Source organism: Rhynchophorus ferrugineus, unplaced genomic scaffold (assembly GCF_030347505.1).
Source record: "Rhynchophorus ferrugineus isolate W39M unplaced genomic scaffold, kcgeb_rfMv2 rfM8, whole genome shotgun sequence".
NCBI classification, from domain to species: domain Eukaryota; kingdom Metazoa; phylum Arthropoda; class Insecta; order Coleoptera; family Curculionidae; genus Rhynchophorus; species Rhynchophorus ferrugineus.
Window position 1 is genome coordinate 20292645 of NW_027472587.1, and position 25131 is coordinate 20317775.

The 25131-nt window shown below is 37.7% G+C and overlaps 7 protein-coding genes and 1 long non-coding RNA gene across 13 annotated transcripts in view; 4 read left to right on the forward strand and 4 right to left on the reverse strand.

Annotated features, from left to right (window-relative positions):
- The window catches only part of Rpb8 (DNA-directed RNA polymerases I, II, and III subunit Rpb8), a 47317-nt gene extending 34404 nt beyond the window's left edge, over window positions 1-12913 (forward strand). Inside the window, exons 3-4 of the mRNA XM_076412889.1 lie at window positions 5519-5702; window positions 12658-12913. Of these exons, the coding sequence (XP_076269004.1) occupies window positions 5519-5702; window positions 12658-12775 (302 nt within the window). The 3' untranslated portion in view covers window positions 12776-12913. The remainder of the gene's footprint in view (window positions 1-5518; window positions 5703-12657) is intronic.
- LOC143201680 (uncharacterized) lies at window positions 9967-11066 on the forward strand. Its single transcript, XR_013006983.1, has 2 exons — window positions 9967-10274; window positions 10820-11066. It is a non-coding gene; the product is annotated as an uncharacterized LOC143201680 (long non-coding RNA).
- Window positions 12914-13474: 561 nt separating the features above from the next.
- On the reverse strand, window positions 13475-15072 carry LOC143201678 (V-type proton ATPase subunit G). Its single transcript, XM_076412892.1, has 3 exons — window positions 14869-15072; window positions 13729-13928; window positions 13475-13665 (listed from the first exon to the last, which is right to left on the reverse strand). The coding sequence occupies exons 1-3, from the start codon at window positions 14951-14953 to the stop codon at window positions 13576-13578; spliced, it is 375 nt and encodes a 124-aa protein (XP_076269007.1). The 5' UTR covers window positions 14954-15072; the 3' UTR covers window positions 13475-13575.
- A 702-nt stretch (window positions 15073-15774) lies between these two features.
- On the reverse strand, window positions 15775-16330 carry Cox7c (cytochrome c oxidase subunit VIIc). 2 transcript variants are annotated; one of them, XM_076412897.1, is made up of 3 exons: window positions 16129-16330; window positions 15906-16046; window positions 15775-15848 (listed from the first exon to the last, which is right to left on the reverse strand). In XM_076412897.1, the coding sequence occupies exons 1-2, from the start codon at window positions 16210-16212 to the stop codon at window positions 15930-15932; spliced, it is 201 nt and encodes a 66-aa protein (XP_076269012.1). In that variant the 5' UTR covers window positions 16213-16330; the 3' UTR covers window positions 15775-15848; window positions 15906-15929. The 2 variants fall into 2 exon arrangements, with proteins under 2 accessions (XP_076269012.1, XP_076269013.1); XM_076412898.1 differs by having other exon boundaries at window positions 15775-15866.
- Window positions 16331-16872: 542 nt separating this feature from the next.
- Window positions 16873-19824, forward strand: Mccc2 (methylcrotonyl-CoA carboxylase subunit 2). The gene is made up of 7 exons (XM_076412872.1): window positions 16873-17051; window positions 17107-17357; window positions 17415-17655; window positions 17712-17849; window positions 18767-19352; window positions 19409-19616; window positions 19671-19824. Exons 1-7 carry the CDS (start codon window positions 16935-16937, stop codon window positions 19786-19788), a joined length of 1659 nt encoding a protein of 552 aa, XP_076268987.1. The 5' UTR covers window positions 16873-16934; the 3' UTR covers window positions 19789-19824.
- LOC143201675 (coiled-coil domain-containing protein 86) lies at window positions 19808-20485 on the reverse strand. The gene is made up of 2 exons (XM_076412888.1): window positions 20307-20485; window positions 19808-20251 (listed from the first exon to the last, which is right to left on the reverse strand). Exons 1-2 carry the CDS (start codon window positions 20411-20413, stop codon window positions 19888-19890), a joined length of 471 nt encoding a protein of 156 aa, XP_076269003.1. The 5' UTR covers window positions 20414-20485; the 3' UTR covers window positions 19808-19887.
- Window positions 20486-20534: 49 nt separating this feature from the next.
- Pcd (pterin-4a-carbinolamine dehydratase) lies at window positions 20535-21363 on the forward strand. Its single transcript, XM_076412890.1, has 2 exons — window positions 20535-20768; window positions 20999-21363. Exons 1-2 carry the CDS (start codon window positions 20631-20633, stop codon window positions 21299-21301), a joined length of 441 nt encoding a protein of 146 aa, XP_076269005.1. The 5' UTR covers window positions 20535-20630; the 3' UTR covers window positions 21302-21363.
- On the reverse strand, window positions 21312-24952 carry Srr (Serine racemase). 5 transcript variants are annotated; one of them, XR_013006981.1, is made up of 10 exons: window positions 24722-24935; window positions 24569-24662; window positions 24107-24229; window positions 23980-24050; window positions 23425-23875; window positions 22284-22439; window positions 22092-22228; window positions 21816-22041; window positions 21512-21763; window positions 21312-21423 (listed from the first exon to the last, which is right to left on the reverse strand). XR_013006981.1 is itself a non-coding variant. In XM_076412874.1 (9 exons), exons 2-9 carry the CDS (start codon window positions 24617-24619, stop codon window positions 21647-21649), a joined length of 1332 nt encoding a protein of 443 aa, XP_076268989.1. In that variant the 5' UTR covers window positions 24620-24662; window positions 24722-24814; the 3' UTR covers window positions 21312-21646. The 5 variants fall into 5 exon arrangements, 3 of the variants coding, with proteins under 3 accessions (XP_076268989.1, XP_076268988.1, XP_076268990.1); XR_013006980.1 differs by having other exon boundaries at window positions 24569-24952; XM_076412874.1 differs by having other exon boundaries at window positions 21312-21763; window positions 24722-24814.
- Between the last annotated feature and the right edge of the window lie 179 nt (window positions 24953-25131).

Genomic DNA, 25131 nt, shown 5'->3' on the forward strand with positions numbered 1-25131 from the left:
CCAACGCACTTCCTTGAGGCACGCCAGTCCTTGTCAGCTGGATATCAGAATATGTTTCTTCATGTTTAACACGAACGTATCGATTAATCAAAGTTTTTAATAGCAGGTAGAAATGCTTAGGGATAAGCGACTTTATTTTCTAGAGATTTTTCAGTTACATCTGCGAGGTACTTGGCCAGTTGTCGAGTGGGCATTTCTTTGCTCGAAAATTTTGAAGCGTTTCACTCAAAGAGTATAAAACTCTCGGAACTGACGATGAAGAAATGGGGCGGTTTTTGCCCTGTTTTGGTCTCACTTTCACTTCAGCGGTTTTCCACGCGTCTTGTCGGTGGAGTTCTTTGAAGAGCCTGGTGCTAGGTGGTGCTTAATTTCTTCCAAAACGTACCTAGGAGTAACCATTGCAATCCTTTCAGAACGGGATTGAACGGAGATGGATGGTATCTTTCTTCCAGATGTTCTGCAAATATATTTGCTCTTTCGCTCCCACCTCCCATGTCATAAATGTACCTCGATTTTATTTTATATAAATGTTATTGATTGTAGCTATGTATAGAAACCAACATTTCTCTCAAAAACAACAGTGGTAAATCCTCCGCCAACTGGCCCTGCTTGAAAGTAACTTTTTTACATTATTTTTGTACATTCAGTTTCATGACTTACTAATCGTTAGTAAGTTAGAAGTTCTACAGCATTAACGAGTTGAAGAGGACAATCCCATGTCTTCGAATCTAGTGTCTTATATATAGAACTGTTGGTATTTATCATTTGCCCAAGCTGGCCGTGCTCAGTATTTTATTTGTTTTCCATCGTATTCAGTCATACCCCGGGTGACAGACGACAATGATAACAGATTCAAATACATCAGAGTGCTCGCTTAACCAAAACGAAGAAGAATCGAGGTTGCGTTTGCATATGTTCGAGCAGATGGAATATTTTTACCTCAAAAATAATAATAGCCTCCGTTCTCATTCTGAAAGCGATGCAGTGGGAATTAAAATAGACGAACCAATAAAAAAACGCGATTAATAGTGATGCAGCAGTGGTTTGGCGTCAGCGAAGGAAAAAACGGTCGCGTTACCGAGCACATACGAGCCGGAATCGATTTATTAGTTAATTGGACCGTGTTTGCTGGCCGCGAGATTCGTCGGTGACGATTCCTCGAAAAATGAAGTGCATTACGGACCAATTACTCTGCAGATGGAGTGGTGGTTCCCGTTTCTTGTTGCTGATCTGGATCGGGTTATTTTTTCTGAGGTGTTTTCTACGGAGATGATAATTGATGGATATTTAGGCGATATTTATAACGAAAGAAAACAAGGATAACTTCTTTAGATACCTGATTTTTAAGTATACACGAACTATTTCGCTTGTTCCTTGATATATTTTAAAATTATGGATTCTATATTGTGTTTTTGTCTGTAATAAAGAAAAAATGTTAGTGTTCGATCATCATTTAGATATTCTCTCGTCTGGTTAATATATTTCAAGGTGATATGTAAAATTCGGTTAACTTGGTTGTTCCTGAATCTATTTTGTTGGGAATCTAGACGGCTTTGGACGAAAGTTTTTACAGTTATTCTCTTGTTTATGAATGGATGTCGGTTTCCTGTTCCTATATATATATATATATATATATATATATATATATATATATATATATATATATATATATATATATATATATATATATATATATATATATATTAGTAAAGCAAATATTGTAGTATATTACCAAAGGGATTTACGTTTACGTAAACATAAATTTACGACCATGCCCCAGCAGGACCGTCCCTTCGCCTTGAAAATATTTTCGAAGCAACTTTTTGTGATATTAACATATTATTATATCAACTTATTGTGTTAAAACATCTTTTATACGACTTAGTGGTGTAGATGTTTTATGTTTAGTATTTGCTCTGTCGTTCTGCACGTATATATTCCTTTCATGCTCGGTCTTGTTGCTTCAGGTTCGATTAGATCGTCTGCCGATTTTTCTCCGGACCATCCTTGCTTTCCATACTCTCCTTAGCTCTCTTGAATCCTCCATACGCAGTTAGTGTCCCCCCCAAATGAGTGTGTGTTCTTCGAGTCCATCCTTGTTGCATTTATGAGTTTCTAGCTTGCATTGCTGTCGATTTCTGTGCCTAGATATTTAAATGCATCTACTTATTCTGTTCTTTTCGTTCTGTTATTACTTTTGACCTTCCGTGTTCGTATTAATATCATATTTTATCTATAAAATTTTCTGTAGTTCTGCTCTAACAGTTGTTGTTGTTACATCATCCGGAAAAGCTCCTATCTACATTTCCATTAATATTATTACAGGGTTGGACTTTGTCTTAATTCAGTTTGGTTTTGGTTCAGTCTTGAAGGTTTTTGATTTCTTGTTGTGTCTGCGATGTTTTTTGGGAGTTGTACTTTTTCCTCTTTTTTCATAATAAATAATCTTTATTCATAATAAAAATGGTCCCGTATACTGTATAGGTAATAATGTTTGGTATAGTATACGTATTATTATAAAAATATAGTATTAGTTGATGATAGATTATTTAAATACTTCTTTGGCTTACTAGATTAACATACATTATTTAACAAATAACTTCGGAAGTTCGGAGTTGGCGCAATACCTTGATTTACTTACTTACTTGATTTAAAACATTTAGAATAAAATAAAATTTCGCTATTTCTCTATTCTGCTATTTCGGGGATACATTTTGGCATATTTTGATTCCTTTTGGTGTCGTTGAAAATGATTTGTTATAAACTTAACAGCTGACGGTCTATGGTGGTTACGTTAGCTAATATTAATTAAAAAATTAATTAAAATTAATAACGTTAATTAATAATATCGTTGCTGTTAGCCTTACGTGTAACCTTACATGCTGCACTTACCACTGTTCTTTCATATTTTAAAACCAATGTATGTTAAACCATTAAGAATCTAAATATTCTAGATTTTTTGTTGTTTTTACTCGATCGATCGATTTAGACAATAGAATATATATATATATATATATATATATATATATATATATATATATATATATATATATATATATATATATATATATATATATATATATATATATATATATATATATATATATATATATATATATATGCCGATGTTTATACATGTAACTATATATAAAACAATCGATACCTATTGAATGAAAAGTTAAATTTATCAAATTCGGCCCTATCAGTTGCTCGGTCACGGCTCTGTAACCGCGCGGCGAAGGGGTACCCGCCTCCATCAAGCTCCTCCCTCCGAGCGACCGGCGTCACGCTCACGCCGCCAATGACGGTGCTCGCCGCGCCGTCTGGGCGGAGCCGATGCCCGATGACGTCTCTGGGGCGGGACGAGGGTCCGTGGGCCCTTGCCGACCAGCTGACGACGGCCGAGCGCTCTCGCTTGCATTCGGGGGCCTAAGGGTAGAGTCAAGGTCGCCATGGCGACGCCTATGGTGCTCCTCGTTCCTTCCTTCGTCGGTTGCCGGGTGACGCCGGCCGGCTCGGCCTTGAACTTGAACGCGGAGGATCCGCAGATGCTGCTCCCCCACCGTCTTTTGTTTTCGGCACCTCCGTGTGGCCGTCGTCGTCGTCGTATTGGTGGCGCGGGGATCTCCGGTTATCTAATTATCTGTGACTTCGTTACGTTTTACGGCGTTTCGGCGGAGGAACTTGGTTTCCAGCTGGTTTCGTTTGTTTTGGGTTAAAATTGTTACGTTTTGGTGGAGGAGTCGGTCGGTACTTTTTGCCGTTTTCTTTCTTTTCGTTTGTTTATCCATCCGTCTTACACATTTGTTGTATTATGTTTTTTATAGGAGAATTTATGTGTGATAAAATGAACATTTTAATAAACGTGATGAACTATTACATTTTGGCGGAGGAGCCGCGACGAACTAATTTTTTAATTATATTATTTATTGATTATTATTTTTTACTATTTTTGTGTAAAAACGTCAAAATATATAGGTCGCAAAATCACATATTCCAAAAAGCTTAATTATGTTTACATAAATGTTTAACCGCGTTTTGGCGGATACGCTCCCGTCGACGATTTTCAACTGTTTTCTTTTGTTTATCCGGGGTCGTGATACCACCCGATCGACAGCGACGACTTTTTTCCTGCGAAATTAGTCAGTTTTTTTCGTTCCCATTGTATTGCGGCGTTCTATTTTGGTTCGTGTTAGAGCTTTCCGCCATTGTCAAGGTCGCAGTTAGCATGGATCTATAAATAGAACAGTAACAATTAACGTCGTCGAGCGATCGCGCTTTTTTTCGTGGAAATTTCAGGATCCTGCCGAAACTACGTAGTGATTGTGTGCGTCCCAGGTGGCTTTGGTTGATGGCCCTGCGAAATTGTCAATATTTTCATTTGTTTTCGCGACTGCATCTGTTGAATTCGATCCGGTGGCGACTTTGCTTTGAGATAATGTTTCGAACTAGATTCATGTGATTCTGACAGGGTATTGAAGTGTAAATAACATATTCTTTTCGATACATAGGACTATGAAACAAGATTCGAGCAATGGTATGTGTTTCTTGAGCTTTCTTCTCCCAACTTTCCTAAAGTCTTGGGAAAAAATGATAGCTGGAACTTATGAACAGTTAATGCGTCTTAATGTTGAGCCAAGTTATCTATCTGTACAATATAATTTTTAATTAAATATAAATATTTATATTCAAAACAATTTGTTGACACTTATTTAGTTTTTATCGGGAGAATTTTAATTATTATAATTTTTGTTACATTTTGGCGGAGGATTTTATTCGGTCCTTTATTTTTTAAAACAAAAGCTTTTGACTTAACTTTTTAATATCAGAATTGGAGAGTTTGTGATTATTGTTTCGTTATGACCGGTACTTGTTTTTTTTCTTGCTCTGGTAAACTGAATATGTATGTACAAAGATTATTGTGACATTTTGGCGAAGGATCTGTAAGCTATTTTCGATTTTTGTTACATTTTTTACATTTTTTTTACTCTACGTTGTTGTGTTTTATCTGTTGTTGAGGGAAGTTTGCCTGGAGTCTTTATTTGATGTTATAGATTCTTATTCATTTATATATTATCCATATTTCTAATGTTATTAATTTATATTGTTCGCTTATCACGCTATAGAAACCATATAATTAGCATTTCTGTATAATTTTAAGTATTATGTATGTTCCTAACTATACGTCATCAAAAACTACAATAAAAATAACGTATAGAAATTAAAACCGGATAATGAGGTTAGTTACATATAATCGTGTGTTACATTCCATAAATCGCTAACTTAATTATCCACTGAACTAGATGTTTTGTTAGATAGTGACACTATGATGTTGTCCGAAATTCAATTACCACGACGCTGATTGGGTAATCAATCAGTTATAGTCGTTATATCCGAGAAAACTACCCTATATCTTGTCTCGACAATGTTAAATTAAAATCTATTTATCGGCCTCCGTATTTATTTCATCGATAATTTCGTATATTTAATATTTGTCATCGATAATTTTGTCTTCCAGGTGACAAATTTCGTTTAGTCCTGGCCACGACACTGCGCGAGGACGGATACCCGGATAGCGGCGACTGGAACCCGCAGGGCCTGGACACGGAGGGTTCCCGCGCCGACAGCTTCGAGTACGTCATGTCCGGCAAGGTGTACCGTATCGAGGGCGACGAAGCAGCCATGGAACCATCTAGTCGCCTGTGAGTGTATCGGTTATCTTTTTTTTTTACTACAAAAAGTGGTATTATCGCAAAGTAGCCATTAAAACGTATCAAGATAGGTTAATATAAGACAGTAGAAATTTATTTGAGGAAAAGTGATGGTGATAACACTAAATGGTGTAGGTCTGTTATGTTTACTTTCTGTTATCTCTTGGATTCATCCCAAAGTAGGTAACAAAATAAAGGTCGTTTATTAAAGTCGTAAATTTAAAAGTTTTCCTATCTCACGAATAAAAATAATGATCAAATATATTTTAATTTATTGTATTTGTCTCAGTATATATACAATATTTATATGTTGCATATACGTTGATGGTTACTTCTATCATTGGAAGTGGTATCTCAGTTCCTTCTTCTCCGTACAATCTGCTATTATATATAATGAAATTGCATCCTGTTACATATATCTATCTACTTAGATTTCTTTATTATTTACTACTGCAGGGTTTCCACACTGTGCTTCATTTAGTTGATTATATTGAAAATCCGGCTTGAGTTGGCTTGTGTTCTGATCGGTTATGAACTCTTCAGATTTCACCAAAAGTCCAGATTTGTCGAAAGAAAACTCTTGGAACTCACCATCTAACAAGACAATGTGAATTATAGCCAAAAATTGGATAAAGTCGTTCTGTGTGCTTTTTGACATGATTTATACTTATAAATTATGGTGTATGGTGAGGCTTCAGTTATTTTAAATAATTAGATGTATTATTTTGATTTTCATGATGTTTTTTTTTTATTTTCGTTTTCTCCTAATATACTTTCTGTTTTTAGCATCAAAATATATTTGAGAACACATCTTGGTCCTATCACTACACGTAAATTTCTGTAGTTCTTCAGTAATCATTCCATCTTGCTTACATTGGGACTCTGAGTTTCAACTATCCTTCCCCAGATTTTAATTTACCAGCCACTTTATGTAATGAATACGATAGTCACTCTATTTTCATCCTAGTGTTCCTTTTTATCCAAGAGCAGGCTTTTTCGGGCACGTTGGTTGGACGGCGTACACGTTGGTACTGTAATGTAGGTTATTTTTTACGAGTCGGATATCGAGGGAGAAACGGACCGATTTGGCAACGTCGCGTTCCCGAAGCCGCCTATCGATCGACCAACGGGCCGTGGGACTCACACGTGCGTGACCTTGTCCTTCACACGTTCAAGAGCGAAGGGTTCGTGGATCGTAACAACCGCCCTGTCCCCCCCGGGCGGGGGGTGGTTTTTGGAGGGGTGGGACCTTGCGAAATGGCGAGTGCAACCGCCGGAGTGTTGGGCTGTTTTTGTACGTGGCGTTGACGTTTTGGTGTTGTTTGTCTCTACCGGTAGGTAGGTTTCATCAGCATATTAAAAATGACAAATAATGACAAATTTATCGCATCCACCATATGGTCCAGACATTTCTCCACGCTATTATTATTTGTTTCTCTTTTGTGGATCTTTTCGGACAATAGACACGGATACAACGACAGTTTTCTGGTAATGGTTTTTGCGTTGGTTTTTCCTTTTCGTAATTTTCCATATGCTTGCTATATGTTCCTCAAAAATAAAGACATATAATCTTGATAAAATTGTTGATCGAAGAAGAATTATTGATATCTGATCTGAAAAGAACGTGAACATACGAGGTATCTCGAAAGAAAATCTAAATTTGGCTACCATAGCATGTCTATCTATAACCTAGTTTTTGCGGATGAAGCCATAAGGCATCAGATGGGCATAGTAATATTACACCGCATTTTGCACAAAGACCTACGGATAAAAACTTACAAAATTCTCAAATTATGTAGATTAATTAACCAAGTTCGATCGAAACCGAAAATACTTCCTTGCCAGCCCGATATTATCTAATGTCCCGTTAAAAATAAACCATATTTAATTTCTCTCCTCCGACTCGTAAATATACGCGGACGCGTCAGGTCCCATCGAGCTGAGAATCCCGGATGGGGCGGAATTGGGGACCACTCTGTGTTTACTGCTTATTGGTGACAGTGAACACAGCTGGTGGTATCTCAGTTTCTTCCCATCGCCATCTTCGCCTCGGCAGCAGGTCCGGAGTCATCCTTCAGGTGAGTATCTCGTTACAAACCCGGAGACAGTGAACTCACGTCATCCGAATTGATGATGATGTTGCCGCAGCAACTCTGTGTTTTAGTTCGGGCTGGCTTTGACATACAACAAAATTATAATCTAAATAATATAATTAAACAAAAATACTGCTATCAAATATTTATTTTAACATTATGGTACATTTAATGCGTATATTATTTTGTTCTGTTTCATCCTTTTGTACTTTAATTCTTACGAAAATAATATTATAACAACAAATTTCCTTAAAGTTATGCACGAAAATAGATAAAAAGCAAATATAACCTATGATTTCCTGCTAAACTTCAAAAAGAATGAAACGAAACTTGCGATTTTGTCGCTTGGTTCAGAAAAGAAGTCTGCTAATTTTTCCTCTTTTTATATCTGCGTCCCCTTGGTGGCTGAGAGGCGCAGTCAACATGGTTAGGGCTACGTCCATTTAAATTCTCATTGTATATCTTTATATTTCGGAGACCGCGAGAGGTCCCCGTTTGTTACCTCGATGACGAAGCGCCCGTCCGATCCCTGTCGCCATCTACCGGGGTTCCACGGTAGCGCGGCGCTGCACTGTCGCCAACTTTATTTGCGTATCGCGAATTCTCGCGCCCCATGGACGTTACATATACACACGCGCAAAAAAAATAGTCGCAGGTATAAAGTCAAGGATGTACACACTGCACAGATGGTTACGCAATACGGGAATATTTTTAATTGGTAAAAAATCGCCGGTGCATCTTCCAACATGTGATCCACTTTGGCACCGGACAGATGATACCGGAAAAATGCAACGGCCACGTTGTCACGTCGTCGGTTTTGTCCGGCGATATTAGGAAACGGAGAATTTGGCTGTTTTTCTTCAAAAATCGAAGTAAATAGGACAGAATGCATTTTTCCTGTAGGTATAATCTACAAGTTTCCACTTATTCTTGCGGGACAATAAAACAAATTAATGAACTGTTATGTTTTAACTGAATTCTTCTTTATGTTCTGACTTAATCATTGTTAATGATTATATTATTTGCAACAGATTTAATACTAAAACATGTCATTACACAATTACATTTACTAAAGAGTAGCTTATCTGTAGTCATATATTTATTACTCTTATCTAGCGAACAGGTCAATTGAAAGGTCCTCGACCTGACAAATAGATGGCGCTACTAGAATTAAATCCATGTTTTTTAGTTAGCCCTAATCCACAAAAGTTGCGTGTATAAATTTGACAGCTATGGGATCATTAGTTTGTGAATTATAGCATTTTGACTGAAGCATCATGTTGATAAAATATTGCTTTTTAAAAGGAAAAAATACAGTTGAAGCAAAAACTTGGCTTAATGCCGAGTTTTCGGACACTGTCCCAGGAAGATCAACCATCAAGGATTGGTATGCTAAGTTTAGACGTGGTAATATGAGCACCGAAGACGGTGAACGCAGTGGACGCCCAAAAGAGGTTGTTACCGACGAAAACATTAAAAAATCGACAAAATGATTTTGAATGACCGTAAATTGAAATTGAATGAAATAGCAGACACTCTATAGATATCAACTGAACGTGTACATCATGTCATTCACGAATATTTGGGTATGAGAAAGCTAGCTCTGTGTAAAGTGGGTGTCGCGCGATCTCACTTTTGACAAAACGGTCGCATTTGAAGAAAAAGAAGGTGCAGCTTCACCAAGACAATGCACCGTGTCAAAAATCCATGAATTGGGCTTCGAATTGCTTCCTCATCCACCGTATTCTCCAGATCTGGCCCCCAGCGACCATTTCCTGTTCTCAGATCTCAAAAGAATGCTCGCTGGGAAGAAATTTTCGTCGAATGAAGAGATGATCGCCGAAACTGAGGTCTATTTTGAAGCAAGGGACTAATCGTACTACAAAATCGTCACTATAATCTATATAATTAAAACACTAATTTTACCAAAAAAGATTTTTTGTTGTTTTTTAAATTTTTTGCTGCAATTTTAATTCAAGGAATTAATAATTCAGTTTTCTACATCATATTTTCTTGTTCAAAACTTCTAACTAGCGGACTTACCTCCTTGTGACGGTCACTTTACGCCAAAAGATATATGGGTGGGTTGTTTTTTTTGGATAATTTTCCGCATATTTATCATTAAACTGTATACTTTCTTTTAATGCAGCATTTCGATGAAATATCGGGTACGATAAAATAAAAATACGAACCAAACCATCGTAATTTCGATCCCATCTCCGGAATCAGCTGTGCCCGATTTGGCAACGTCGCGCTGGCAACGCTCGCCGGGACGCTCGTTTTGCATAATACCCGCCGTCGTATATGCACCGGTCCGCGTTCTCCCGCTTTTATTTTGGGCTCGCTCCGCGATGCTCAGCTGTTCGTTCGATCATGTCGCTTCTATCCCGGCCGCCTCTGATTCTCCGCGAAAGTGATTCAGTCCCTCTCGCATGTCGAACGGGACGTATCGACGACGAGTTTTCGAGTGGTGTGTGCCCCCTGCGGATTGTGCATGTTTTTGTTTTGTTTTTTTTTTACCCCGCACGCTGCGACTTATCTTCGGACCTCTGTAACAAAATCGTCAAGCCCCCCGGCCTGTTTGTTTGCTCCCCGTTTGTCTCCCTGTGTCTGTATGTGTGTTTTGTTCTTGTCGCTAATTGTTGCGTGTGCCTGTGTCCTTAAAATGTGGTTATGTAAAAAAAACTCGTCGCTTTTTTTGGAGTGCTACCAAAAAATTATTTTTAGTCGGGGCCTGTCGAAACTAATTGTTACATAAAACGACGGCCTAATCATCATTAAGGACACCAGGCCAGTTCCCGTCATTCGTTCCTGCGTCCTTCCGCCGTGTTTACGTAACCCGCGCCCGATTGAGGTTACGTCGGCCCCGCTTATAATTATCGGGCGGCCTCTGGACGGTCCTCCATACGTTCCCGGCTTTGTTCCCTGTCCGCGCGTCCCTCCCCGGACCCCCGTGTGGCTTTCGTTTCTCGCTAATATACCCCCCCGAACTGATCCATGCCCGTCACTTTTTAGGTTATGGCGTTAGCTTTCGATGTTGGCCGCGAGGGAGCGTATCGTTCTCCCTTCCCCCTCCGCCGCCGGCCGCCACACACGCTCAAACCCGTTGACGTGTCGGGCCCCGTGCCAGGGGTGCATTGGCACATGCGCATTAGTAATCTGTAAATGCACTATCTGGTACGACAGTCCGACATGTCACCGTCTGCTTTCGACGTTGCCAAATTGCCCAGTTGTCATTATTATTTACGTTCTTTCTCTCTCAGTATCGTTATTAGCTGTTAAGTTATTATAGTTTAGTATTATATATTATTTGAAATGTTTAATTGATGTTTTAGTAATGTACAAGAAGAAAATGTATCAATAAAAATATATATCGTTACTTTTGTAGGTTATTTTTGTTCGATAATGTCATATGACTGATAACAAAACCACCATCATCTTTAGATGTGTCCCTTTAGTAACGGGAGGCCAACTAATCGTCGCCAAAATCAGAATTTTAGTTTTTGACCTTAACTTGGTTAACTAACAGAAATGTGAACACCGGGGACATCATCAAAATTATATAACATAACATGGTTTAGATATAGCAAGCATCGTCCTTCCATGGTTCTTTAAAATTGAAGCCGATTGAATATTTTTTTATGTATTTTAAAGTCTCCTTTTACCAACTATGGGTTTATCTGGACTGGGTCTAAAGTTTAACGTATTCTCCGAACCACTGTCCTCAGCATTAAGCCTACAGACGGGCGAGTGACCAACTTTAGAAATCATCCCAGAAGACTCTTAGAGGAACCAGAAACTCTAAGAGGTCTTACCCGGCCTGGTTACTGGCGTGACTGGGATCATTTTCCTTTGTCGGATTGTACACTCTTGCCTAGAACATTCACAAATTTTTAACAATCACAAACATAAATTTACGACCATTGCCCGAGCAGGATTCGAACCCGCGGCTATCGCAACAGTAGGAGGATCGTTCCATCACCTTTACCACTGAACGCAACAAAAGTATCAATTTCAAATAATAAATAATATTTGGCTTCGAGTTGGTTATATATGAGTTTTATTTAAATTATATTCCATCACTAAAAATTCCTTTAGCAGTTCAAAGAAAAAGACTCTGAGAACGTACGTAGATTTAGGTCCGTCTGTTTTGCGAATTTAAAGTAAATTCGACAGACCACTCTATATTTTTCTTATTAAAATCGAATTAATTAATATCGCATATAAACTTATAGAGAAAACTTGGACAAATCTCTGAAAAAATCATAAATAATTCCAACAATGTTCCGGCATAGAGGTGGCGAACTTTTTATTAGACGCTAAGGAAAAAGCGGTTTCTAAGTCTAGAGAGGTCAAGGATTCTTTCCTGCCAGGCAAGCGCCCGATCTAGGAACAGGAACACATACGTTTGAAGGAATTGATGTTCTATATCGATGTATACGGTGGCAGTGTGGTTAGCTGGTTGTGTCTGATATTCACGACCACTATCCATACTCCCTTCGTGTGTATCGTTAAAGCGACCGCAGTCAACCAACCAGTTTTTAAGCATTCAATAACACTGTAGGTTTTCTTCCGGAGCGACTGGCGTATTCGCCGAACTTAAGAACGTGTGATTTTTTTATATATTTTTTTAGTAAATTGTTAATATTTCAACGATACCTAATATAGAGTCGAAAAAAATGAAGATATTTATTATTATGAACAAGCAATATCATATATAGAGAAATAACATGTACAAAATCTAGACCTTTTGAGTTATTCATTTGGTCATGGTGAATCATATCTAAAATAGCTATAGTTATAATGATGTTTGCAAAAACCTTGTTTTAATTTTGTTTCGTTTCTGTTTACAGTGCTGCCTATGTGTCGTTCGGAGGATTGCTGATGAGATTACAGGGTGACGCCAACAACTTACACAGTTTCGAGGTGGACCAGCACATGTACCTGCTCATGAAAAAGATCTTCATGTGAGGCATCCCGGGCGCCATCTTCCTTCTCTACTCGCGTGTTCATTAGATTCGTAAAAGACAAATTTTTATATAGACGTTTGTAAATAAAATTCGACTGTTCCAATAAATAAAACCCAAAAAAAAACGCCTTCGTTTTATTGTGCGAGATAGAGAGATTCGGCGGGTTCCTGTAGTAACTGGTTTTCGAAGGACGCAGGAAGCGAATGTTTAGCTGATTTGGGTTACTGACCTGGCCTAATACGATCTAAACAAGTCGAAAAAAACAAAAGTATATAATAATGTCAACAAACATCCGCCTTTGGAGATTTCGATCGCGAAATACCCGAAAGGTTATGCAACCGCATATTTCTTAATTAGTAAAAAAACATGGGCCTTCAATTTAGTTCAAATCCTATCGAAAAAACGAATTATCTAGATGAACCTAGATAACTAAGAACAGTGTATGTGGAGTATATTGAATAAAAAAAAACACATTTTTGAAATTGCAACGAGTTTGAGTTTCCATCTTGGAAGGTTTACATTACAAACTAATAATTATGAAACCAAACATACTTAATTAAATAATTATCAAATAAAAACCACCCATATATTTTTTGGCGTAAAGCGACCGTCACAAAAAGCTAAGTCCGCTAGTTATAACTTTTGAACAAGAAAATATGATGTAGAAAACTATGAATAATTAATTAAAATTATACTAAAATAATGGTACAGCTATTTATTTTAAATCCAATGTTTGTGGAGTTGAAAAAGAAACTACAATTAATTAAAATGCAATCGTTAATACACTGTAAGGGCGTTCTCCTATATTTTGTGGAAGTTTCGCATTATGAAGTAATTCCTGTGAACTTCCGGGGTCACATCAACCACCAGACTGATCAAATCGTCGATAACCTGTGGATAAATAGCCTGTGTTACCTCTGTTATTAAATCCAACACGAAAGTAGTCACGCCTACCTGATCTTTATTATCGGCAACCAACTTGTCCATGCTTCTCAGATATACCTCGGTGTCTTTATCAATTTTGGCTGCCACGTCTTCCTTGGAGCCCATGTGACGGGTTTCATACTCGCGAAATTGACGTTCCCTTTCATTACGGTAAGCCTCGATCTCTGCCTGGGCTTCATCCCTAGCCTGCTTGATCCGCTTAACTTTACCTAAAAACAGATATCCGTTAAAAATATTCAGTGCTCGACTTTACTCGATGAAATCCTGCTTTCAGTGACCCAGGTTGCTTCATCAAGACTTATTATGTGTTTTAAGGAATAGGAAACACCAAAAATAGCTATAACAATATTAGATGTATAATGAAAAAATATCATGATTATCACGACCTACTCTATTATCTTGAGTTAAATATGTTACTTCAACGATCCAACACTATTGCCTCGACCAAGACGTCGATTATAATGAAACAAAAAAATAAAAGCAAAATATCGCCATACATTAAAAATTTTAGGTAAAGAAAAAAAAAATGGATCCAGCAAAATAACAGTCAAAATATTTAGGCCCTCTGTTGGTTTATTTTTTAACCACAGAACTACTACGTTTGACATTGACAGATATCTTTATGTCAGATCTGCTTTATAAAAATTAGTTGTTTCAATTATTTACACATGTTTACTAATGTGCTTTCTGCATTGTTTTCTATAATAATTTTCTGTAAATATGATATAATAATTGTTAGGAATTGTGCACGAAAAAGATAAACAGAAATATTTTTATAAGAACCAATGTTAGACAACCAAACAAACGCGACACACATTTCGGGAAGAATTTTAATTGCCAGCGTCTCAATTAAAAGAAAAACGAAAATTGAGCCGAGTTGCTGGATTAGATCACAACATGAGGTCACGCGGGACTCTATAAATACCAATTTAGCACAGGACTAAAAGTGCATCGTCGTTATTAATGAAAATTTAATTCCAACAGGGTTCTCCACTCGTTTAAAAATAAACATTGAGCCACCAGACAAGTTTTTTTCTATACAACGTACGCGAATTTCACTAAAATCAACTGACAGCGTCCTGTCGCCAAATGACGGGACAGAAGGAAGTCGGGATCGAGTTAAATTTAAAAATTAAACATGCCACTTACGTTTGCGGGCCTCCGCGACTTTCTCGGCCGCCCTTTTCTCCGCCGTCAGCAACTGCTGGATGCCTTGGGTCTGATGACTGGCCATTTCTCAACGCTCTAAGCACGAAAACCTCTTCGGGAATTATCCAGTTTTATTTTCTAACACGGAAATGACAATTTAAGTCGAAAGGACAGCTCAATTGGTAAATTGCCGAGAAAAACGCGCCTCCGTGGGGGGGAGAAATAATCTGGCGCGTCAAATTTATTTTAAAATAGACGCTTTTCGAATCGTGATTATTCGGTTGCATATACATTGCGTGTTATTATAAATTAAATTCTTCCACCATAACATCACAACTTTTTGTTCCCTATTATGAGCACTACAGTTTAAATCATGCTATATTTTTAGGTAATAATCAGCAGAAAATAATTACCCCACCCAGATAAATATAAACAAAAAACTCGTGTGTAACTTCTTAAAATAATTTAAGAAATTATAACACTCGTATCTTTGAATACATGGCTCAATAAATATTGCAAAACAATAAAATCTTGTACCTGTTCAGTGGTTTTCTTGAGAACAGTAAAAGTTGTCTTCGTCATAATATTACAACTATTTTATTTCATTATCTCATATCATTAAGAAACATATTGAAAAACAGCTTCGCTTATTCTTATTACTGTATTTTAAAATAATAGAAAATAAATAATTAACTATACAACTTGTCAATAAGAGATCTATTGTATTTCCCTAAAATAAGATTGAAAGAGAATACTCTTGCTTGTACTTATTAATGTGTCGATACTGTTATGACAATTAAATTTTGTACCTCTCAATGCTGACTTTTTTATAAATTCCAATAAAGCTTATTAACAAATATGATAGAACATTAAATTAGTTTAATGGGTAAAATAATACAAACGAACTACTTATTTTTTATTTATTTTTTAAATTATTTAAAAATAATCGGAAAGAAATAATTAACTATACAACTACACACCTGTAAAGAAATAAACCGCTATAATTATTATTTTAAGATTGAAACTAATAAACTCACCCTTTCAGAGTTGACTTAATGCTCTTAACCCTTGACAAGTTGATGTCTGAGGATGAGGAATGGAGCTCCCAGCCCGGACCCAAAGAACAAAATGAAATAGGCGGACAACTTGTAACGGTTATCGATGCCGAAAGGTAAATTCTGTTATTAAAAGTTAATATGTTAATACAAATGAAGGTACTTTGTATGAGAACAAAATCCAACATAATTATGTAATACGTACACCTCCGGGAACTCCACCATCTCCGTGGTGCCTGATGAAGTTGGTAATGGCCCTTCTGGCGAACAAGCTGCTTCTTCCGATCATTTTGATAAATCACTGAAAATTTTGTACAAAACTCGAAAATATCCTAAAACAGTTTCTAGGAAAATGTGACCTAATCAATGTCAAAAAATTGTAACTGACATACGTCAAAAATCAACATTGCCAATAGAACGACGGAATTAACTTAAAACACCTAAATCATTTGTGCATTATATAAACATATGCAACACAGGGTACCCATAAACCTGTTCCGAAAAATATAATCGAAAAAAACATCATCCTGTTGGGGCTTCCAATACATTTCTTGAACGGCAAATTCTAGAAATGAGTTTTGACACTTTTAATAACCAGATTCCTTTTTATATTTACCCCTCCGGGTTCCCCGCCGTGATTTTCACTCATAGTCCTCTTAAATAACGGACTGTTTGAATATTTTATCAGTTTTGATGCAGAGAATAAACTTCGTGTCGACATCTTCAACAGACATAAACGAATATTAACTGACAATTGTTTGTTTCCTAGTAACAACATAAATAACTATAATTGGTTGCCTGCTGTTGAGGATAATATTAAAATAATTTTAATTTATAATTTTTTGGGAGTTATTTTACCTATATTGAATTAATTTAAATATTTTTGTTTATATTTTTACTTGCCAAGTAGTGCTGGTAATGATGGCTAAAAAAAACATGTCGTAATAGTAATTTATGATAAGAAATTAAGAAACAACAACGCAACTGTTTGAAGGCAATTTAGTTATAATCATGTTGTTCAAACACAATGTTATATCGAATAAACGGGCATTTTTAAAGCTTTTTATCAGAAAATACTCCGGAGATGTTATAAAAAGCAAGATTGAATTACAATCCGAAAAATACGTGGTAATATAAATATGGGTAAAACTTTTTTCGAGTAATGTTAATGAGTTTTTGTTAGGAAAACCATGGCTGTATGTCAAGATTAGTGCAAACCTTGAACAAAAAAACATCGACAGTCTTGATGGGCGGTGGCGAGAAATCCATGGAACGACACCGAAAGAAGGGAAAACTGTTTGTGCGAGACCGGATTGATTTGCTTCTGGACCCAAACACGGCCTTCTTAGAATTATCGGCTCTGGCCGCGAATGATATGTATGACACCAGTATAAATTCGGCTAGTATTATAACGGGTATAGGAAGGATTAAGGGGTTAGTTCATCGAGTTTTTATCAAACCACATCTGTTATTATTATAGTGTTTTTTTAGACAAGAATGCGTGGTCGTAGCCAACGATGCCACGGTCAAGGGCGGTACTTACTACCCGATCACAGTGAAGAAACACGTCCGAGCACAGGAAATAGCGCAACAGAACAATCTGCCCTGCGTTTATTTGGTTGACAGTGGCGGGGCTAATCTGCCCCATCAGGCGGATGTCTTTCCAGATCGAGATCATTTTGGTAGGATCTTTTACAACCAGGCTGTCATGTCTTCACAGGGGATAGCGCAGGTTCGGTTTATTTTGCTCAGATAAGGGAAGCTGATACATATCACGGGAATATTTAGATAGCAGTGGTGATGGGACCGTGTACAGCCGGTGGAGCATACGTCCCAGCCATGGCTGACGAATCGGTCATAGTCAGAAAGCAGGGAACCATATTCTTGGCCGGTCCACCGTTAGTCCGGGCAGCAACAGGCGAACAGGTACTATAAGTGTTGACCACAGGTTGTTCGATAAGTTTTAACCGTTAGATAACAGATGGCGCTGATACTGCCCTTTTATATGCATTTTTTGCCAATTATTTGGTTGCCCTTTCACATTCTTATTAATTTCTTATATAGGGGTTTGAAAATTCGATGAAAATTATAAAAAATAACAAAACAGCTAATGGGCATTATCAAAATGCATAATACAACGTTGCCGCAACTAAATTTAAGTTTTCGTTTCTTTTGACCCTGACAACAAAATACTGATATATTTAAAATAATTAAAGAAAAATAACGTTATAAACTATAACTGTCTGAAGTACTATACTAGTTTTGTGTTGAATAAAGAGGGATAGGTCAGCATATTAAAACATTTTTTAAAGTATTTTCTACGATAGAACTTATCGAACTGCTTAATATAACAGGTCGATTGAAAAGTCCCCGGCCTGACACATAGATGACCATCAACTAATCGACTAATACATATCGTTATTGGACCGTGTGAAGGTCTAAATCGCCAAAAACGGCTGTATTTGAAGAAAAAGAAAGTGCTGCTTCACCAAGACAATGCACCGTGTCACAAGTGCTTCCTCATCCACCGTATCCTCCAGATCTGCCCCTCAGCGACTATTTCCTGTTCTCAGATCTCAAAAGACTGCTCGCTGGTAAGAAATTTTCGTCGAATGAAGAGGTCATCCCCGAAACTGAGTCTATTTTGAAGCAAAGAATATATCGTACTACAAAAATGGTATCGAAAAGTTTGAGGGTCGCTATAATCAGTACATCACCCTTGAAGGGAATTATGTTGAATAAAAAAACTAATTTTGCCAAAAAAATGTGTTTTACTATGGCAAGCCGGGGACTTTTCAATTGACCTGTTATATCCAGTATTGACTTCATCAAGCCCCAGGTAGGTTTCAGCCGAAGACTTAGGTGGGGCCGATCTGCATTGTTCCACCTCCGGGGTAACCGATCACTATGCGGTCAACGATCATCACGCCATCAAAATAGCCCGGGCTATAGTCGGGAACCTCAACAGACGTCCCAAGAACCGCTTCGGCGAGAGCTTCGAGCCTCCCGCCTACGAAGCCGAAGAACTCTACGGGATAATCGACGATGATATCATGAAACCTTTCGACGTGCGAGAGATCATCGCCAGGATCTTCGACGCTTCCAGATTCGACGAATTCAAGAAGAAGTACGGCGAAACGCTGGTTTGCGGTTTCGCGAAACTCTATGGCAAGACTGTAGGTGTGATAGGAAACAATGGGGTATTATTCTCCGAAAGCGCATTGAAAGGAGCCCATTTCGTACAGTTATGTTGTCAGAGAGGAATCCCCCTGATATTCCTGCAGAACATCACTGGTTTTATGGTCGGCAGACAAGCGGAAACGGGCGGTATAGCTAAAAATGGAGCCAAACTAGTCACTGCCGTTGCCTGTGCTCAAGTACCCAAGATAACTGTGATAATCGGAGGATCTTATGGCGCTGGAAATTACGGTACAGGATCCATATGCAATAATCATCAAGAAAATTAACAAAAACCACATGTCCAGGTATGTGCGGCAGGGCCTACTCACCCAGATTCTTGTACATGTGGCCCAACGCCAAAATATCGGTCATGGGAGGTGCTCAGGCCGCCGGTGTCCTCTCCCAAGTCGCCAGCAACAACAAAAACTGGACCCAAGAACAGAAAGAACAATTCGAAAAACCCATCAGAGAAAAATTCGATCTAGAAAGCTCTCCATATTTCAGCACTGCCAGGTACATGGTATCTCGACAATAAGCACTCATTTAACGGTCACTCTTACCTTTCAGATTATGGGATGACGGAGTGATCGACCCGAAAGACACCAGGAAAGTACTGGGTCTCAGTTTAGCAGCAGCACTGAACAAGGAAATGGAAAAAACCGAGTTCGGAGTATTTCGAATGTAATTGTCTCAAAATAAAACACTTTTTCTCACTGTAAAACTAGTTTTTCTTTTAATTAATAAACTTAGCCTTAATATATATACACTCAAAAGCGCCCTGGAATTATTTCTGTACAACCGTGGTGTCCCTCTTCTCGATAAACCTCAACTGTTTCTTCTTCATCCTCTTCAATTTCTTGGTGTTGGTTACTACCTGCACCACCTCGGATTTTTTTCTGTTTTCTTCTTGTCTCTGCAAGTTTTCGCGCCTTCTCTGCTTCCGCGCCTCTTCTTGTTCCTTTTTCTCGGCCTTCAATTGATCCGAGGCCTCCTTGATTCGCTGAAATTTCTCCTTCTGCGCCTTACGGCGTTCCAACGTGCTTTTCAATCCTTTCGATTTTACTACCGATGAGAATTTCTTACGCTCGGACTTCCAGAAACGGCCGGACCTCGGTTGGCCTTTTATTACGCCGTCTTTTTTTTGTTTCCTAAAATCGCTACAATGTTAGAACTAACCTCTATGGTTACCTGTGCTTTACTTACTTTTTTAAAACGTTCTCGTTTTTGCTTGATTCGTTACTTTCCGGGTTTGTTTTATTTAAAATATCCTCCATTTTTATAACTGTCTCAGTTGTCTTTTTATTAGTCATTTTTTTATATATTTTTCAATTGTTATGGATATACAACAAAAACACGTGTAGAAACGTCAAACTCTTCTTTTCATTAATTTGGCATTGTAAACAAAGACATAACCTAATACTTATATTTACAATTTAGTTTTAGGTGAGCGGGGGGTGGATATATTTTAATGTTGGTTTTTTAAAAATTCCTTATTATCCCATATATTAACCGAATGTAGAAAAAACGATGGTTGTCAACGTTGTTTTGAGGCATGCGTCTCGCGCTATAGCAAGCGAAAGCTTTCACTTTCGCTGTTTTTCCCGTACCAGTACTCGTTCACTGTCCTTGAGCGGTACCCAGTTCGCTGTAACTAACGCAAAAATGGTAAGACGATTACTAATTTTGTGGTTTTTAACTAGATCAACCTCGTAAATTATTTTATGTGACATATTGAGATAAAATATTGATTTTTCTGATATAGAGCAACAAGTAATTAAAAGAGATCAAACAGGCGATGTTTTGCTCAACTATTTATAACATATTATTTCTTTAATATTAACCTTGAGCGTGCCCCTATTACTTGATAACCTCATTGATTGTAATAATATTTTTAGGCCGATAAACTGACTAGCGAAGAACGTAGAACTATTTTAAATGCTTTATTGCAAAAAGGCTGGAAGGTACAGGATGATCGCGACGCAATCTACAAGGAATATTTGTTCAAAGACTTCAACGAGGCCTTCGGTTTCATGACCAGGGTGGCTATCAAGGCCGACAAGATGAACCACCATCCCGAATGGTTTAATGTCTATAACAAGGTGAATATCACGTTAAGCACGCACGACAGCAATGGACTGACAAAGAGGGATATTAACTTGGCGAATTTCATGGAGGACGTAGCGGGAAATACACAATAAAAAGAGCTTGTTAATTTTTTATTATCATATATTATATTATTAAAATAAAGTGTTATATAGCAGTTTATTTTGTTATCATTTCTTATGACATAGCCAGCTTTGATTGTTGTTCATTCAGTCATCTTGTTCTTGGAACAAAGGAATGACTTATTAAAACTATGGTGTGTGTATTTTTTTTGTTTCATATGTTGGAGTTAACTTTGATTGCACTTCATTTCATCCTCCTCTTATCCTCGGAACTAAGGTATGAGATCTTGAGACTGAATATTGGTAAAGAGGAATTACATTTTGTAACTATGGTGTGGTGTTTTTTCAAAAAATTCTTCAGGTAGTAGCGTCGGGAGTTTAGTTTCGGTTGCACGGGGGGAAGTTTTCGAATTTCACAATCTTGTATTTGGAACAGAGCAGTTCCCGCAGCTCCATACTGTGGTTGTAGTCTCTGGTTTCACATACTACTTTGACCTGTTGGAATATCATGTAAGAACATTCTTAGTTAGAGTTATCTAGACCTTACCTCAACGCTGAAGACATCAGATGTGACCCAAGCCCTCTCGTGAATGACGTCCTTGATGGACACACCGATCGAACCGAAGAGCTTGCACAGTTCGGATATACCGCCTGGCCTGTCGCTTACGGTCACTTTGCACTTCACAAGTCGCCCATCAGCCGCGAGACCTCTTTCCAAGCAGCGTCCAAGAATGGTCGTGTCGATGTTACCGCCGCTCAAAATCAGAACCACCCTGAAACTAGAGCTGAGCACCTAAACAATCACTTTGCACTGAAAACTTACCTTTTGCCCTTTAACTCGTCCAGTTGTCCGTCCAAGATAGCCGCCAGACCGCAGGCTCCCGCACCCTCGACCACGCACTTTTCGTTCTCTATGAACCTTAGGATCGCAAGGGCGATGGACTCCTCTTTGACCACCACCTGTAGTAAAGGATTCGGGTAAAAAAACTTGACGATTAATTCAGATAATTCTTACCAGTTTATCGATGAGATTCTTCGACGTTTCCCAAGCGTTGAAACCCACCTCAGGCACGGCTAAACCGTCAGCCAACGTGCCCTCGATAGGAGTGAATGTTGGACAATTGTTTTGCATGGCCTGAGAGTAACTGGAACATCTTTCGGACTCCACACCCTACAAAAAAAATACGTAGACATACATATCCATCGAGCAAAACATCGATATTTTATTTCAATAACAATACTTTCCCGACTTTTGGCTCAAGCCCGAAGAAAACCTTTGTTTTTCCTGTCTGATCCGAAATGAATACATAACAAAACTTATTATGCTTATAATATTGGATATAACATAAATACGATATTTAAGGACAAGAGTTGGTAAAAACAAAATCTTTCTCTTAATAAAAAAAATAGTTTTAAGACATTATTTTGCAAAGCATATTAAAATTAATATGTATAGATATGTATATTTAAAAAATTATATATAAAAGGGTTTATTTACCTTTATTATAACCGATTTTAGGTCTAAAAGATGTAAATGGTAGATTTAGATCGGTTACATGTGTAATTTTAAATTTTTATGAGCTTTGAAGAATAATATCCTATCGTTTTGATTTTTTAAAATATTTTTGAGCATGACATTCAAACGGCTCGCTGAAATCGTTCATATAGGCAACCGTAAGCAAAACATTGGTTCAGCGGCCAATCAGATTGTTCTTTTACGCTGCTAGGTTACGGTATTAGAAAAAATATAGTTTTAAATTTTTGTTCTTAATTGTGGTCTAGTTTATATCAAAACAGGCGTTCTGAAAAACTTAATGCCGATGAACTACGTGAGGTAGCAAAATTTTTTTAATAAATAATAATATCGCTAAAAAATTTGCATATAAATCGATACTAGCATCACAAATGGTTTGTGCTAGTAGAATACTGAAAATTAAAAATATCAAGACTAAATTGTTCACCAAATAATAGTCATAGTCAGAGGGAACTAAACTTGGCGAATGGGACGGATATTTCAACGACGTATACTTTAAATAACTGGATCTCATAACAATTGTCTCGATATTATTTCTTATATTTTTTTGGTGAACTTGCATTCCTTGTTGAATGATTACTGCACAAGTATTTAGTTAAATTAAAAAAAAAATTCCACTTACGATTATTTTGATGTTGGGATGTAACATCTTCACCGCCACAGAGATCCCCGCCAGGAGTCCCCCACCCCCCGTGGGTACCACGATGGCGTCGATATCGGACACCTGCTCCATGATCTCCAGAGCCATGGTACCCTGTCCCGCGATGATGTGCGGGTGGTCATAACCGTTGATGTACGTCAGCTTCCGCTCCTTGGACAGTTTACAAGCCACCTTCTTGGCCTCGGCCATGTCTCTGCCCTCGATGATCACGTTGGCCTTGTACTCGCGACATTTCTGGATCTTCATGATGGGAGCGATCAGCGGCATGACGACGGTTACGGGTATATTCAACAGGTAACCATGGTAGCATACGGCTTGCGCGTGATTGCCCAGTGAGGCGGCGACGACGCCCCTCTTCCTCTCATCCTCGTTCAGCATGAGCATCGCGTATCTTGCTCCGCGTTCTTTAAAACTTTCGAAAAAAAAATGTCAGCATGGGAGCAAATATGTATATACTATGCAATAACTTGTTTATTTTCATGACAATAAATTATAAACTCAACTAAGAATTATTACCTTCCAGTGTGCTGCTGAAAGTCCTTCTTCAGGTACAGGTCCATGCCAGTCAGATCGGACAGGTGGGATTTCTGATTGTTAAAAAATACACAATAATATCAAACTAATCTCCAATACTAAATATTACCTCGCATGGTGTGTTCTTTATTCCCGTCCTTATTTTATAGGCAGCCGACGTTATTTCCTCGAAGGTTATCCTCAAGGGCTTCTCTGGGTTGCACAGAGGATCGTCCACCAAGTCTTCGGTGTCCTGGAAAATGGTTTTAAACAAATACGGTGAGTCCAAAACTACTACTTACATTCAAAGAGTTCATTAATTCTAAAACCGGCATCGTGCCAGTGCCTTTGGCACTACTAATCTACTCTACACGTAACACATCACATTTCTATCATAAATAGTACTTAACATTAGCGATAATTTCATCAGTGGGGGCCTGGCGTACAAATAACAAACATGCAAATTAAATATTTCAAATGTAAAAGGTGGAGATAATAGCGTAAGGTCATAAGATAAATTTTTTATGTTTTTTTCCTTCCCGGACCCAACTACGAACGATACGTATTAAAGTTTCCACTATAGTTTACTTACGTTCAAATTGACATCCCCGGAACCGCTGCTTGAGGCGTACGTATAATCCATTATAGCAGATCAACTGATTCAACAGCAGAGAACATTAACTGAACTGCAAATTTTTTTTCCTTAATAAATATACTGAACCCTGATACCCTAATCTCTCTTAACCAATTAAGTCTTGCTATCACCAAACGTCCAACTGTAAACACCGTAATACATCTTACTCAATGACCCGTTCATACTATTTCTATGAAACATTATTAGAAGCATAGCCTCACAGAAAATATTTCCAATTTAACTTTATAGCTACTCATTTTTCAAGGGATTGGACCCTTACTATCCCTTACTGTTTGTCTTTTTTTTTAATAGACAAAACGTCAACGTGAAACGCGCCGAATTAGGGATGTCGACAGTATCGACTGGGTTTGCAAATATTAATATTTACTTTACTTACAATAGTATTGGACATAAAAGATATATTATTGTAATAAAAAAATATTACCTAATGGATAATGTATATTTTACCCTTGTATATTTTGTTGTTTGTTATTTTATGTAATTATAGTAATTTTGGCACA

What these genes read in the sequence shown, in the direction of transcription:
- LOC143201678 (XM_076412892.1), bottom strand. Translation starts at nt 14,953, where the DNA reads ATGGCCAGTCATCAGACCCAAGGCATCCAGCAGTTGCTGACGGCGGAG. An exon ending in AGTCGCGGAGGCCCGCAAAC is followed by an intron (nt 13,929 to 14,868) that starts GTAAGTGGCATG and finishes ATCTGTTTTTAG; the next exon opens with GTAAAGTTAAGCGGATCAAG. An exon ending in TTGCCGATAATAAAGATCAG is followed by an intron (nt 13,666 to 13,728) that starts GTAGGCGTGACT and finishes ATTTATCCACAG; the next exon opens with GTTATCGACGATTTGATCAG.
- Cox7c (XM_076412897.1), bottom strand. Translation starts at nt 16,212, where the DNA reads ATGATCGGAAGAAGCAGCTTGTTCGCCAGAAGGGCCATTACCAACTTC. An exon ending in ATGGTGGAGTTCCCGGAGGT is followed by an intron (nt 16,047 to 16,128) that starts GTACGTATTACA and finishes TTTTAATAACAG; the next exon opens with AATTTACCTTTCGGCATCGA.
- Mccc2 (XM_076412872.1), top strand. Translation starts at nt 16,935, where the DNA reads ATGTTGTTCAAACACAATGTTATATCGAATAAACGGGCATTTTTAAAG. An exon ending in TACAATCCGAAAAATACGTG is followed by an intron (nt 17,052 to 17,106) that starts GTAATATAAATA and finishes AGTTTTTGTTAG; the next exon opens with GAAAACCATGGCTGTATGTC. An exon ending in CCATATTTCAGCACTGCCAG is followed by an intron (nt 19,617 to 19,670) that starts GTACATGGTATC and finishes CTTACCTTTCAG; the next exon opens with ATTATGGGATGACGGAGTGA.
- LOC143201675 (XM_076412888.1), bottom strand. Translation starts at nt 20,413, where the DNA reads ATGACTAATAAAAAGACAACTGAGACAGTTATAAAAATGGAGGATATT. An exon ending in AACGAGAACGTTTTAAAAAA is followed by an intron (nt 20,252 to 20,306) that starts GTAAGTAAAGCA and finishes TAGCGATTTTAG; the next exon opens with GAAACAAAAAAAAGACGGCG.
- Pcd (XM_076412890.1), top strand. Translation starts at nt 20,631, where the DNA reads ATGGTTGTCAACGTTGTTTTGAGGCATGCGTCTCGCGCTATAGCAAGC. An exon ending in CTGTAACTAACGCAAAAATG is followed by an intron (nt 20,769 to 20,998) that starts GTAAGACGATTA and finishes TAATATTTTTAG; the next exon opens with GCCGATAAACTGACTAGCGA.
- Srr (XM_076412873.1), bottom strand. Translation starts at nt 24,619, where the DNA reads ATGGATTATACGTACGCCTCAAGCAGCGGTTCCGGGGATGTCAATTTG. An exon ending in TAAAGAACACACCATGCGAG is followed by an intron (nt 24,051 to 24,106) that starts GTAATATTTAGT and finishes TTTAACAATCAG; the next exon opens with AAATCCCACCTGTCCGATCT. An exon ending in ATCCCAACATCAAAATAATC is followed by an intron (nt 22,440 to 23,424) that starts GTAAGTGGAATT and finishes TTTTTTTTGTAG; the next exon opens with GGTGTGGAGTCCGAAAGATG.